Source organism: Phasianus colchicus, chromosome 1, assembly GCF_987193195.1.
Source record: "Phasianus colchicus chromosome 1, bPhaCol1.hap1.1, whole genome shotgun sequence".
Taxonomy (NCBI): domain Eukaryota; kingdom Metazoa; phylum Chordata; class Aves; order Galliformes; family Phasianidae; genus Phasianus; species Phasianus colchicus.
Window position 1 is genome coordinate 190,546,540 of NC_143436.1, and position 16,039 is coordinate 190,562,578.

Here is a 16,039-nt window from a genome sequence, read left to right on the forward strand (position 1 = left end):
CAGTGAAGTGGGTGGATTCTGAAGACAAATATGTGGTTGGACTCGATGATCCTTAAGGTCTTTTCCAACCTGAGAGATTCTATGATTCTGTCTGCAGGTACTCATAACCAAATAGTGTAGCCATGTAAGGAAAGAACATAAATGATGTATTTCAGTTTCTTTAGTCTATTTCCAGTGTGGTACCAGGAACTGACCACTCATCAACAGATGGATGCATTGGGTGAGCATATCTCCAAAATCAGTTCAGTGCAAATGAATCTAGTGTCAAGAATCAAGGGAGCTGCAGAAGATGAACCAAAGTGCAGAAGCAGAAGGCAAGAAGGACATCTGAAACATGGTGGGATGACTCCCACAATTGGGATACTGCCATCGACGGCTATAGACTCTTTAGGAGAGATAGGAGAGGTAGGAAGGGTGGGGGAGTTGCTCTCTATGTCAGAGATTGGATAAACTGTGAGGAGCTCCCCATGAGAAACAGTCAAGAACAGGTTGAGAGCCTGTGGGTTAGGATTAGAGATGGGACTAATAAAGGTCAGCTGGTATTAGGGGTATACTACAGGCCACCTGACCAAGGGGAGGCTGCTGATGAGGCTTTCTTGCTCCAGATGCGTGAGGCGTCTGCCTCACGGGCTCTTGTCCTGGTGGGGGACTTCAACCATCCGGACATTTGTTGGAAAAACCACACAGCGAGCTACAAGAGCTCCAGAAGGCTCTTGGAATCCATTGATGATAGCTTTCTGGTTCAGGTATTGGACAGACCGACCAGAGGTCAAGCGTTGCTGGACCTGCTGCTCACCAACGCTGAGGAGATCATCAAAGGCGTCAAGGTTGGAGGATGCCTAGGCTCCAGCGATCATGCCCTGGTTGAGTTTGTGATCTCAAGCGATGTGGGCCTGGTAAAGAGCAGGACCAGGACGCTGAACTTTAGAAGAGCAGACTTCAAGCTACTCAATGGAATGCTGGCCAAGATCCCCTGGCGCGCTGCCCTCAAAGATAAGGACGTTGAGGAGAGCTGGCTGCTCTTCAAGGATGCCCTCCTGGCAGCACAAGAGGTCTCCATTCCCCTGATTAAGAAAGTGGGCAGGAGAGGTAGAAAACCGGCATGGCTCAGCAAGGACCTGCTAAGAGAACTGAGGGTGAAGAAAGGGGTGTACAAGCTCTGGAAACAAGGCTGTGTCACCTGGGAAGAATACAGGGATGCCGTCCGGACTTGCAGACGTGGGATCAGGAAAGCCAAGGCGCAGGCAGAACTGAACTTGGCCAGGGACGTGAAAAACAATAAGAAAACCTTCTACAGGTACATTGGCCAGAAGAGACAGGCCAAAACGGGCGTACCTACTTTGGTAAATTTAAAAGGAGAAATGGCTTCAACAGATGAAGAGAAAGCTGAGGTGCTGAATGAGTTCTTCACCTCGGTCTTCACTGGTGGCCAGGATTCTAGTCTTTTTCACGTCCCTAAGTCTTGCACCCCCATACCTCTATGTGGGGACAAAGGAGGTAAATCCCTCCCCACTGTAAGGGTTGAGCAAGTCCGAGAGTGCCTCCTTAGACTGAATGAGTATAAGTCTATGGGGCCAGATGGCGTGCATCCCAGGGTCCTGAAGGAGCTGGCTGAGGTGGTTGCTGAGCCGCTCTCCATCATATTTGAGAAGTCATGGCTGTCAGGTGAGGTCCCGGACGATTGGAGGAAGGGTCACGTCACTCCCATTTACAAGAAGGGGAGCAGGGAGGACCCGGGTAACTACAGGCCGGTGAGTCTCACCTCCGTGCCTGGGAAGATTATGGAACAGATCCTCCTGGACAATATGCTTGATCACATAAAGAACGAGCACGTGATCCTAGATAGCCAGCATGGCTTCACCAGGGGAAGGTCATGCTTAACTAATCTTGTGGCCTTCTATGATGGAGTGACGGCATTGGTGGACGAAGGGAAGGCAACTGATGTCATTTACCTGGACCTGAGCAAGGCCTTTGACATGGTCCCCCATCACATCCTCATCTCCAAACTGGAGGGAAGTGGATTTGACGGGTGGACAACTAGATGGATAAGCAATTGGTTGAAAGGCCGCAGACAGAGGGTGGTGGTCAATGGCTCTATGTCCAGGTGGAGGCCGGTAACAAGCGGTGTCCCTCAAGGGTCTGTCTTGGGACCGGTGCTCTTTAACATCTTTATTAATGACATCGATGAGGGAATGGAGTGCACCCTCAGCAAGTTTGCTGATGACACCAAGCTGAGTGGTGCAGTCGATACGGTGGAGGGAATGGAGGCCATTCAGAGGGACCTTGACAGGCTGGAAAGCTGGGCTCGGGTGAACCTAATGAGGTTCAATAAGGCAAAGTGCAAGGTTTTGCACTTGGGCCGGAAGAACCCCAGGCACCTGTACAGGCTGGGGGGAGTTGTCCTTGAGAGCAGCTCGGCAGAGAAAGACCTAGGGGTCCTGATAGATGAGAAACTTAACATGAGCCAGCAGTGCGCTCTGGCAGCCCGGAAAGCAAATGGGATCCTGGGCTCCATCAGGAGAGGGGTGGTCAGCAGGGATAGGGAGGTGATTGTCCCTCTCTACTCTGCTCTTGTGAGGCCCCATCTGGAGTACTGTGTTCAGGTGTGGAGCCCTCAGTACAAAAAAGACATGGAGATTTTGGAAAGGGTCCAGAGGAGGGCCACGAAGATGATCAGGGGGCTGGAGCACCTCCCCTATGAGGACAGGCTGAGGGAGTTGGGTTTGTTCAGCCTGGAGAAGAGAAGGTTGCGGGGCGACCTCATTGCAGCCTTTCAATATCTGAAGGGAACTTACTCCCAGGAGGGGAGTAAACTCTTCATAAGGGCTGATAATAGCAGGACACGGGGAAATGGTTTTAAGTTAAAAGAGGGAAGATTTAGGTTGGATGTTAGGGGGAAGTTTTTTACTAGGAGGGTGGTTAGGTCCTGGAACAGGCTGCCCAGGGATGTTGTGGATGCCCCGTCCTTGGAGGTGTTCAAGACCAGGTTGGACGAGGCTCTGGGCAACCTGATCTAGTAAAGGTGTATGTTTGGTGGCCCTGCTAGGCAGGGGGGTTGGAACTACATGATCCTTGAGGTCCCCTCCAACCCAGGTCATTCTGTGATTCTGTGATTCTGTGATCTGTGTTGACAGCTCTCTCATGGCCTGAGCTGGGAAACCAGAGCAGACAGCCCATGTGTGCCCACCTCATGGGACCGAAGAGCCCAAACTGCAGTTGTAACACACAACTTGCCTCAGCCTGCACCATTCTGGTAATTCTGTTTTTAAAGGAAGTTGAGATGCTCCAATGAAAAGCCTCAGTGATTATTTGATCCTAATACCCTCTGCTTCAATACGTACAATTTTGGAAAGGAGTTGCTACCTTGTATATGCAACACCTTCACAGTGAGAAAATACCAAGTTCTCTTTAGGAGAGAATTAGCTTTAAGAGAGAAAAAAATCACTGACAATAAGCTAAAGCCTGGCAAATTCAGATTACGAAAAGCACAAAGTTTACTTTTTAATGGTTAAGAAATTTAGCCATCGAAATAGCACGGAAGAGGTGTATCTGGTATCCACATCTTAGAATCTTGACTGGAAAAACAATTTCCAGTCACCAATGTTGAAAAAAAGACACACAAGATAGGCTTATAAAGGAGATCAGACAGTGTTCCTTTTCTGTCTCTAAATAACATGGATCGATATTATAAGTTGTCATTATTTGGTGAATGGGCATGATTTTAAAAAATGTTTGTAAACATTAAAATCTACCAGCACAGGGAGATATGTGCAGTTAAAGTTTTACCTGGCAGTGAATGATATAGTAGATTTTGAAAGTTCATCCCAACTACAAGATTTACTCATGGTGTATATTTAACTTATTAATACAGTATGCTTGAATAATAACACCAGTAACTCTAAAAATGATCTGAGAAAAGTGAGCTCTCTCCCTAATGCAATCAAACTCCATGAAAGGCACGAGCAAAGAGAAAAATCTACTGCAAAGGAAATCTACTGAAAAGAAAAGCTACTATTGCCCTTACCTTGTCTAATACAGTCATAACTACAAAGATAATACTTACTTCCTTTGCAAAATCATCTACAGGATCTACTGGACAAGTCACCTATAATTGAAACAGTAACACTGTTTGTCTAGGATTATGAATTTCTCTAGGAAATCTAAGACCAATCCTGCAAAGCTAGCTCGTTAGAGCTCAATATAGAGCTCAATATAGTATTTTTATTAGACAATAAAATTATCTGGAGAGAAAAATGAGGTTTATTATATCCTCTAAATTGGCCCAAATATATCTCTTTTTGTAACTTGCACAGTTTTCCACAAATGGTATTCAAATATATTCTTTTAGACCTCTTGGTTTCTAAGTCTGGATAGTAAGATTGCTTAGGTTTTGGTATTTTTTTTTTTTTTTTTTTTTTTAATACAAACTCTATTCTTTTGATAGAATGATAATTAGCACAACATGTTTTCTTCTATCTGAGTGGGCTTATATATTTCCTACTGAAACACAGTGAATGTTGGTTACTATAGCTACAGTTTAAATTTAGAATAAATGCATTTCTCTGTATGTGTGGAATATTCACATGGAAACAGCTCAAATGCAGCTTTTAAATTAAATCTGTGTTATTAAAACCACATGAACAGTTTTAAACTCAAACTAGCAGACGAAGTCCCCTGATAATATCAGTAAGAAATGAAGACTTGAGGCTGTATAATTGCCTAAATAGGATGGATGCCTTCTGAGAAAATAACTACCTCAAATGAACACAGTATTCAACTTATTAATCTGTGTTAACATTTAAACTCATGCCAATCCTTTCTAACTTCCTAGAACATCTGCTTCTAACTTCATTTCTTTTTCACTGCATAAAGAAAGTTGAAAATTAACATTGAAGAGTGGACCTTATTTATGAAATTCTTCATAACTGAATTAGCGGCAATGGTGGGAATGGCTGCACTCTACAGGCAGAGAAGACAAGATGAGGAATGACAGAAACATTCTACATTGCTTTGAGTAGTCCATAAATAACATCATTAAGTGCCATTAATCCTCCAGGCAAATGTATCAGCAGTGTTCATACATGCTTATAATGCCTCCTGAATATTACAAGCATTTCATAATCTACACCTCTGTTGAAGAAAGCACACAGTTTTGTTCTTCATTGCAATTTTTCGGACACTTTCTACAGTACAAGTCTTTTCAGTTATTATTTAGCTGAACCAAAAACTTCCAAGCTGAAATTTTATGTGTCTCAGGGCAAATGCAATACTGCTGCTGCCCGAAGTGCCATTGAAATGGGTTAACTCTTGGAGAAAGACTCAGATAAAATAGATGGTTGTGGCCAGGATATAAAATTCTTTTAAAGCACTTCTTCTGTTCAGGTGCTTTACTGCCTTCACAGAATCACAGAATCATAAAATAACTTGTTGGGTTGAAAGGTGCCTTAAAGCCCATCCCATTGCAACCACCTTCCATGAGTAGGGTTGGCCCCCACCAGCTCAGACTGCCCAGGGCCCCATCCAACCTGGCCAACACCTTCAGAGATGGGGCACCACAGCTTCTCTGGGCAGCTGTGCCAGGGCCTCACTACAGGAATAGGTTCATATATTGGGTGAGGGACTTGAAGTATGACAGGAGGTTGCTCTGGTATCATATTTTCTGAAGAAATCATCTCACTATCCTAATGTCTGAAATGCTTTGTTTCCTTGCGTGCTCTGGAGAAATCTGATAAAATTTTGTTCTCTAAAGATTTTGTCTTTGTTGAGTGACCACAGTGTAGATTGCAGTGAACTGAAGTTGTTTAATTTCTCCTTACAGCTACTGGGTCATTTTTTGCCAGAGAGCCAAAAAGTGAGTGAAAAATGTTGGGAATTATGAAAATAAAAAATATTGAAATCAGTTTTTTTAATGTATCTTTTTGTATTTACATTTATTCGATACGGCTCTTAGAAATACATCTTAGTAAATATTTAAAAGGAGCACTACTTCGATCACTTTTAGCATGTATCTTCGGTTTTGCAATTGCTACATTTTAACAACAAAAAAATCACGACTCCTCTTATCGCCAAGACAAAGTGGGTTTAGGCGCAAAGAGTTTTTCACAGCAGCTAACACTGTGAATGCCTAAATAACAAAGGAGTGCAAATTCTTCATACTCCTCCATTCCTTTGGCTGCTAGAAAAATCACCATCCCTTAGGCAGCACTTCAAACGATCATCAGAGGAAAGCACTTTTAAAGAAAGAAATGTTTCATTTAGAATGGTATCCATTTTTTATTTACCATTGCTGCACAAAGTAGGATTATAAACTGGTTGTGTGAAAGATTAAATGAAGGGGAACAGTTTCCATCTGCCAACTTATGCAAAGACTCAAATTTGCAACCAAGGATTGACTAATATACACATTAATCTCATGCCCCTTTCTGATTATAAATCTGCTCAGTAGAGTTATGCCTAAGAGTTACAGGAAAACACAGGTACAATTTCTGAAACTACTTCATGACTCAAGTCTCATTTGCAAAAGTTCTGAGGGTCATTGAGGCTAAATGAGCTTTCATGAGGTGTTCAAAGACATCCAGCATTCAAATAATAGAATCATAGCATCATAGGATCATAAAATCATAGGGGTTGGAAGTGACTTTTGGAGATCATCGAGTCCAACCCCATGTTAAAATAGATTCCCTGAAGTAGGCTGAGCAGGAGAGCACTCAGGCATCCTTCTTCATTGGAGGAGACTCCACAATCTCCCTGGGCAGCCTGTTCCAGTGCTCTGTCACTCTCACAGTGACTTCCTATGTTCCAGCTTGTGTCCATTACCCCTTGTCCTGTTGCTGGACACCACTGAAAAGAGCCTAGTCCCATCCATTTGACTCCCACACTTTAGATAATTATAAACACTGATGGGATAACCTCTCAACCTTCTCCATATGTGACTTTGGAACTGAAAACCTCTGAGTCCCATGGGGAGACAACCTCATCAAGCACAACTAAAGTGGATTTCATGCCCCCACTTTTAGTGGCTCTCCAAGTGTAGTTCCCTGCAGAAACATTACAGTGTAGAGTAAAATGGTCTAAGATGATCTGAGATGTAGGACAGCAGGAGTACAACTTGTGTGGTCATTTTCTACAGTGATGCTCATTCATAACAAGTTTCTTCCTGGACCCTAACTGGGGAGAAGAACTTATCATCTGTACCAAGTTATGCCATCACTACTTGTGCAACTGCAGGGAGAGTTTGCTCTCAAGAGGAGGTGAATTCTTGAGGAGTGAAAAACTGTGAAGAATGGATCACTGACTTTTGTGGCTATGCTCACAGAAGGACATATATTTCTGCTTCATTTGCCTGGGCTCCTTGTATGATGGAAGGACAGAGTTACTGTCTCATATGGATGAACTCATCTATGATTCTATCAGGGAGAGGTAATAAGACAGATTTCTACCTGGATTCCCAACCTTGTCATCTTTCTTGGTAGCAAAGTACTTCTTTACAGCACTTTTTTCAAAAATGATCAAGATTTATTCTCCTTTTTCCATGTATGGTCAAAGGAGTGGAGAAGACTTTAGTGTGTCCTCACTAGCAAATTTGAAACTTTAGTTCTTTTGGTTGCTGTCTTCTTCTGACTCATCTCCTGAAGAATGAGAACTTAAAGCATCTAAAGGCATAGTAATATCTAGCCACTATTCTGTTTCTTGGAAATGGATCTTTGGGATTTCTTCAAAATGAGACTTTCAGCTTTTTTTTGTGCACTGAAAACAAGAAGAAGTTGAGTACAATTCAGCCAGACATGAACTGTGTAACCCCACTGTTGGAGGTTAATGGACCACTAGGAATTTTGTCAGTGCCTCTGTAAAAGCACTAATCTGTTTTCTCAGTAGAGATGTAAAATGCCAAGTGAGACATGCTTTAATCTTTAATAACTGATTAATCACTGATGTAGACTAGGGATGCAAATAAGAAAGTGGTGTCTGGAATCAAATAAAATGGTTACAGTAACCTAATCTGCATGGATTTGGCACTGAGGCATTCTGCAGAATTAAAGCAATTTTCAAATCCAGCATGAGAACTATAAAAAGGAGAGTTATCACATAAAAGAATGCAATATAAAATGGATTCTGGAAAGAACATCCTATATTTTACATCTTTGCTTCTTCATGTCTTGCTTCCAGGATATCCGCTTTACATTTGTTGTGCCTGCAACAAATATACATTTGCTGTATTCCATCAAGTGAAGCATACCAGACAATGCAGATCACTATTTATAGTCCAAATATGTTGACTCAGTGCACAGTTTTCCATTGCTTCTATTCTTTGCACTGTTTAGCTTTGCTTATGTGAAGTTTTAGTATACCAATAAGCTCTCATTCTCTGAATTATTTTTGAGTATTCCTGAAGTGGAATTTTTTTGCAACAGAACATGTATTTTTCACAAGGAGAAAACATGCTCACTTATAGATCTCCACCTTCACTAAAGAAAGCCACTTGTTTATAGAAAGCAGCTCAGCACTTGGTCAATATTTTATGAAAATGGTAGACCTAATGCCAGTAGGAAGCGACTCCTCATAAAACTGTTGAACAACCTTATTCTGTTTAAAAGCTAGGGGCTGTTTTTCTTTTTTCCTATAATTGCTAGAGAACAACAAGAGAATTATAAACAAGAGAACTATAAATACACACACACATCAATTTTACTCTGTATTTATTTTGTTTCTGTTAGGATAGTAAGTATAGTCAGGTAACTTATTTTAGACAAAGCTTACAAGATCATGCCATGTAAAAAAGTTTTATCATCTAAGGATTAAAGTCTTAAGGGATATTTAGAAAGGTGGACAGTTTGTAGGAGACCATTAAAAATAAAATTCACTTGAGTGGATAAACATGCCCTTCTGCCAAGCTGAGCAGAATAACAAATTTGAACTGGCTTTTTGCCCGTGGGGACTTCTATGCTGAGGAAACCTCTTTTTCCTTGTCCTTACAAATGTTTGCAAAACATTGTTTTTTGATGTTTTTTCTCCCATTTTCTTCTCAAAGGAAAGTGTGGTTACATGTGTGTGTTGTGAGAATGCTGTCCATTTGATAACACAACTGTGTGGTGCCATCACGCACATTTATTTGGTATATAACAGAGATATGAGTTACGTAACTTTTTCAGCTACCTGAAAATGGAAATCTTGGAGTGATGTACAACACAAGTGGTTTAGTCCTGTAGACAACAGAAGTATTATGTAAATGATTTAGTGTTACAGGACCAAATCCTTTGTGCCTACAGAGGAAACAAATGTAGAAGTGGGAAGAATTTAGGCTAGGCTGTTCTGGGGGCGATGTGTGTGAAACTGCAGAATAAAATCCTTTTGGATCCATGGATCAGAGGTGCCACAACATGTAAAATACTGAAGCTTGCCATTCATGAAGTTGGAGGTTGCTATTGTATAGGGATTGCAATTAAAACACACACAAAAAAAAAGAGTTGTAAAATCAGTGCCACAGCAAATTAAATTGTCTGTACTCTTGAATTAAAGCATCTGTGGAAGAATTTAATACACTCTAACTTATGCACATTAGTTTCATGCTTTTTGTTGATTGACCTTTCTGAATGTAAGAATTTCCATTGGGAGGGAGTCTTAGACATAGGCTGCTCTGCCTGCTACTGCCTGTTATGGGAAGTTGAGCCCATTTACTTAGTCTGAAAAGGGAAACAAAAAATTATAGTGATATATATGTAGAAATTAAAATCTAAATTGATACATCTAAATGTAATAACAATCCAATGTAAATCTAAATCTACTGGCCATTCTAGTATAAAACATAGTAATTTTTAATGATCAGCTAGTGATTCACATAGTTAAATGTAGCGTTCAAATAGGACCATGGGCTGCTGAGACATTGGTATAGGACTTGAAGGTGTGTTGCAGCACCTGCCAGAGACCCTCTCTGGCACAAGAACTGTTTTCTGCTGTCACCGTAGGCATAACTCAGATAAATCTTTGTGGTGGATGTGGAACCAGGACCAATTCGGCCTGTTATGTTCATTTATTAATACTATATGATAACAACTATTTGGTTACTGTTAAAACAGCTTAGGTGGTTTACAGCCTCTTATGCTGAAGTCCTATTGCAGCCAACATCAATATGATCCAGAATGATAACACTTTTATAGCATTGTATTTGCTTTCTACCTCAGTACCATGGTGCAGAACAGCAAATACATACAAATGTCTATAAAAAATGGACAAAATGTTGTCTCCAGATGAAGAAAGGGTTACAGCAATACTATAGCACTGAAGGACATTTAGATCCCTCACTCAACAATTTGTGAGATTTGGTCCTTGCACAGATCAACAGAGAAACACAAGGCCATTATCATTTCTGTGCACTCTCTCTTTCAGAAACCCTCCTTTAGATGCCATGCTACTCTCCAAAACTCCCTCTTCAAGTTTGACTTTATAATTTAACAATCAACAAGGCATCAAGTCCACACATTGACAGCAGCACTGAAATGTAAAGGCAAATATCGTTCAAACTCTATTGAATCACTAGGAGATAAAGGCTGGTAATATACACAACATCCTGGAGAGAACAGTGAGTGGCAGCTCCCCCGCAATTATAAATTATGATTTCTCCTGCTGTATCACATACATAATAGAGAAGAAAAAGAGTATGGAGTCTTGATTTATTCTGCAAAATTTCTCTTACCAGCTTATGCTGCAATGTCATTGTGTGAAGGTGTCGTTTTGAAAAAATATTGAAAAGAAAGGTAAGAGTAAATGCTTGGAAAGCAATTACCATTACACAAAGCCTTAAAGAAATAATATATTCTATGTGTCATGGTTTTGTGTGTATATATACATATATATTTGTATAAACATCTATATACATACATAAGCATACATACTAAACTGGAACTGAAGAGGTAAATGGCTTTCAGAGCTCTTCCATAATAATTTCACTTATGAAAAATGCAGGGATTATATATTAGCTGTTGTAGGACTAGAGAGAGAGAGCAAACCAGAACACTAAAAGATCCACTCTGGCACTAATAACCCCTGGATTTGTACAGCCTCCCCCTGACCCAAAGTGCAAATAATTGTTGCAGCCCCAAAGGATAAATGCATGGGCAAAGGAAGGAGGTGAAATACAACACACATGTACATGCACACACACACAGAAGAAACAAAATAAAATTAAAGAAAAAAACCACCACCACCAAATTCTAAAGCAAATGAAGAAATGAAGAACCTAAAAAAAGAACAAAAGCAATATAAAATCTCTTCAGCCTAAAACATCATAGAAAGGCGGGCTTGCAGGGCAAGTCACAGCTGAATGATCAGCCACAGAAGCTCTTCTCCTTTTCTATTACACCATATATCTTACCACTTGTTATTAAATTAGTGCATTCTGGCAAGTCTGATGAGTTTTATCCTATACAGCTCAGCTCACTGTGCATTGATTGCTCATCCTCATCCTAGGTGGTGTAAATGACCACAGAAATTGCTGGCAAGAGTTTATTGGACTCAGTGGCCAGAAACCACAGGAAGTCATATCCACTTTTCAATGCACTGGCAAAAATATCCTTCTATAACTGAAAACTTTTATGAAACAATAGCAACCTCCGTGCTGAGGTGTATCACATCACTATATTACTGCAGACAGGAAATCAGATGCCATTGATTTTTTCAGGCTGCTGAGATTCACTTGTGAAGAATCAGGATGACAAGCAGGGAGCACAGTAACTAGACTTGCATCTTTTCAAATTTCAGCCCCCTTTTTTTTTTGACTCTAACCAATCTATTTTAATCTTTCTCTTCTTCTTTGTTTTTCTTTTTTCTTTTTTCTTTTTTTTCCCCTCCCAGTGTTTCTAAGTCACATCTTTTCTCCAAGCCATATCATATGTCTGACCTTGACTAGAAAGCCTCTGTTTTCAGTCCTTCTTGAAAGCAACACCGTGCAGTTAAACCAATAATCCTTAGGCGCTTGCATCCCCTCCATCTTATAAAAGATACAACTCCATATCTGAATCAGCTGCTTTGTTTTGTCATTCTTTCCCCTATAGGCATTTTATTATGTTTGATAGTTATTTATAGCATTTTGTGGTATACATCACACTGTGTGTGAGCTTTGTGCACTATCTCTCTCGGTAGTAATTGAATAGACTTTCCCCTTTTCCCATTTGTGATTGCCTTTTTCTGAAAATCCTAGTGGTTGTTATTCAAACATGGTAATGATTAGAGAAAACAAGGTCCTTGCAGGGCTAATGTCAATAAGGTTTTTCATGGCCTTTCAGTTTGCTTTTATGTAATTTAGAACAAGGGCTACCGTGAGCTCTACTAGCACCTGGGCCAGCCCTCCTTGAAATGCCAGCAGGTGCTCTGTAAAGCACCAGACATCCCATTTTCCCATTATATAAAATGGGCACGATCATTTTTATATTAATGCTACAGCTGAAATAGCTAGGAATAGAAAGTTTATATGCAGTATGGGAGCATTGCTGCAAAAGAGAAATGTAATGTGGTTTGACAGATTTCATTTTCCTCCCACTCTTTCAGTTCTTGACCTTTCTATAGCAACTATCAACAAAGGTACAAAGTAATACTTATTTGTGCCATAGTCCTGATACTATCAGAGACCTGTGGCCAATTTTACAAAAGCACCCAAAAGGAGTAAACAATAGAAACAAAGGGTAAGACTCAGATGTCTATTTTCTCCCTTCTAGTCAGCATGAATCCATCACAGCTAAAGAAAGATTTAGATTTAGCTTGGAGAATGGATAAAAGTGCATTCATTTACATTACATGAAAAACATACTGCAATATTGATTATCCATCAGTTTCCAGACAGCCAGAGATTGAATTAACAGTTTTTGAAGTCAAAGAGGATCATTATGTAATTTAGCTTTGTTCTTTACATCACACAAGCTCAGCAGTTTAATTCTATTACTCTCAGAAAAGAAAGACATACAGCCTTGACTTGAAAATGTCAAGACATTCATCACATCCCTCAATGGTTTGACGTAATGGCTAATCACCCTGACATTAAAACATGTGCTCTACCTCAAATTTGGAGCTAATTCCCAGACTCAGGTTCTGTTTTTTCTTTCTGTGCTGACGTTCTTTATTAGATGGTGCCCTCGCTCTGTCTCCCCTCCTGCCTTTCTCTGCGAAGATGTTAATCCACTATAATAAAATCACCATTTCAGTTTCTTTTCAGTACAGTTAAACAGCCTAAACTCTTTAAATCTCACAGTGAAAGCCTTATCATCCAGCCTGTGAAGTAATGTCTGTGGGATTTTCCTCTACTTCCCCGTTTTTTTCAATAGATTGACGCAAGCTGTTTTTGTAATAAAATGGAATGTTTTAACATCACGGCCAAGGAGGCAGGAAGGAGGATGCAGCACTCACCTCCTCTTGCTGGGTATAACTCCCATCTCCTCACTGTCTCCCTCCAGGGTGACCCTCCTCGCCTGCCACCACTCATCGTCCGAGGCATTGATGACGTGAAGAATGTCTCCATACTTAAAACTGAGTCCTTGGCTTGGGAGACCACTGTCTTTGCTCTTGTCATAGTCAAACATGGCTCTACAAAAAGAAGTAAAAATATGAAGACAGGTGATTATATCAGTCTAGGAAACATACAGTTGAGAATAATTTGTCATATTTCGTGTTCCAGATAATCAATTCTCCTTTTCAAAGGGAAAGGTCTCTCTTGGAGGAAAACTTTCCACTTTGAAGTTAATATCTGTGGAATGCATTTGGTTTAAGAGAAATTGAACACTGAAGTACTATTTCACTCAAAAAAAAAAAAAAAAAAAGAAAAAAAAAGGATCATCATATCAAGCCTGATAGACAGAAACCACTTTTGTGACCTTGCCAACAACAAGTGTGGCTGTTGAAATTGTTCTTTCCCCACACCTCCATCTGCCCAGACAGGGATGCATTCTGAAAATTAACTACAAAGGATACAAATACAAAACTGTCCTAAGTGTAATGTGCTTCTTTAGATGCATGGACACATCTATGTTAATTAGCATTTATTTCAGATCAGCAGTGATCTTTCAAAAGGAATCTGATTATTCCCACTCTCAGTGCTTTGGTTTGTGTCCTGGAACTGGTTTAGGTTATGCAGCACAGGCTCCTGAAATCTGAAACTAAAGATTCCCTGACTAGAATAAGTCTAGTTTAACATACATCCCTTGCATGCATGCAGCACCAGTTTCTCTGTCCACGTCCAGTCCCCCAGTGCTGCACCAGCTGCTCAAGTAGCCCTGGCTGCTTGCCTTGATGTCAATGAGGTTTTTCAGTTTAAATTGGACCTCTGCTTTGAGTGTACCTATGCAAAAGTCCTACAGATAGGACATAGAGTAATATATGTATAAGGATAGGATTCCACATGCAGAAAGGTCCTTCACATGAATCCCAGCAAGGCTGTACATGAGTGGAGGTGGCGAGCTGAAGTTACCTTGCTAAATCCTAGATCTTGATTAGGAGATATGTGGGAATATTTTTCCCATACAAAATATAGTTTAAAGATCATGCCTGACAAGAATTGATGTTTATTTTCCCATAGGGAAATTCCAATAGGGCAAATAATATGATTATAATCCTAAGTACAGAAAGGCTAGATGAGTAAAATACCAAGAGGGACATAATAAGTCCTACGCTTTTATTGAAAGAAAGTTGAGGTAATCTCTTTGCTTGTAAACACTTTTGTGAGAAGGATTAGATATAATTAATTGTTGTGCATTGTAATGTAACTGAAAAGAATGGTAACAACAACTTTATGGGTAGATTTAAAACACTCTCCTCTTATAATGAGGAGGTCTTAAAAAAAAAGTTATGAGAGTTGTAACTATGCAACCAAAAGGTCTCATGAGCACTCATTCTGCATGAAGGGTTTGGCTCATGAAGAGAAAAAATGCTATTTTGAATATGCCTTCTCTTAAAGAGTTTATAGTCTATCTGCTTCAGAAGAGCTCAGATAAATCCCTTCTGAGGAGAAAGACAATAACTAATCCTGCTGTTTAATCCATGAGCTTCCAGGATGAGCCTGGAAGTACTCGTGCCTTTTTTGGTAAATGTAAACAAAGTGAAAGTAACGTGAAAATTTTAAGTGACTTGGTAGTGGAAATTCTTCAAAAAAAGTGGCTATGTCTTAGTAAAAATTGACCTTTATAAAGGATTCTTATCAGTAGCAGGTCATCTGCTGCTTTCTCAAAGAAGGCTTTCTATAACAACAAATGATGAAGAGGCATTTAAATTCAGAGGCAGCTAAGTATTGTCAGCCACCACTCCTTAACCAAAGAATAACAGTCAATCTCTGAAGAAAAGAGAGTGCACATACACACAGACTTAAAGACATCATTCTGCTGGTATTGACCTTAACAGCAGGCAGTGCTCTGAATTTTATCTCTGTATTAAACAGTTGGCACCTGAGAAATTCACTGAGCAATTGTGTGCCTTGCCATGGGAGCCCATCAGCATCTCTAGAGTCTGACCACAGAGTTGGCTATCTCGATGAATACAATTATGGATCCACACACTATTTAGTCAGTCAAAACAAATGACAGTATCTGCTGTTGCAGAAAATGCACAAGACTGTCAACTCCCAGCAGTAAACTTCATGCCAAGTTAAAAATACTCAATATTTTTAGAGGTCTAAGACAAAGGGTGTGTTTGAAAAGCTAAGCAGCACAAAGAACTGAGGGCAGTCTTGAACAGACACTTTCACCACAGGGCAGAACTTAACATCACAGAATGCCATCCTGTTAGCTGACATTAACAATGAATGCAGAATGCAATGTTTGGCGCTGACTTTGATTGGAGTAGTCTTGTGCAACATTAATTAAAATGAAGTTCGAGAAAGACAAGAGAATTTTTGAGCACGCTTTTCAGTGAATGAAGGATGCTTGAATGCATGCTTTATGTATGTTGACTACTCCTTTACTAAATGAAAATGATACAAGGACTATTTCCTAAATATTTCAAATTAAATGGTTTAAGTTTATAACTGCTTTTAATCTTTCACAACATTTCTGGTCAATAGTCTTTT

General features: G+C 40.1%; 1 protein-coding gene across 10 annotated transcripts in view; it reads right to left on the reverse strand.

Moving 5' to 3' along the window:
• The window catches only part of DLG2 (discs large MAGUK scaffold protein 2), a 1,008,740-nt gene that overhangs the window by 40,033 nt on the left and 952,668 nt on the right, over positions 1-16,039 (reverse strand). For all 10 annotated transcript variants that reach the window (XM_090134092.1, XM_090134093.1, XM_090134091.1 and 7 more), the window contains one exon: positions 13,393-13,569. In XM_090134092.1, coding sequence (XP_089990218.1) covers positions 13,393-13,569 — 177 coding nt within the window. The remainder of the gene's footprint in view (positions 1-13,392; positions 13,570-16,039) is intronic.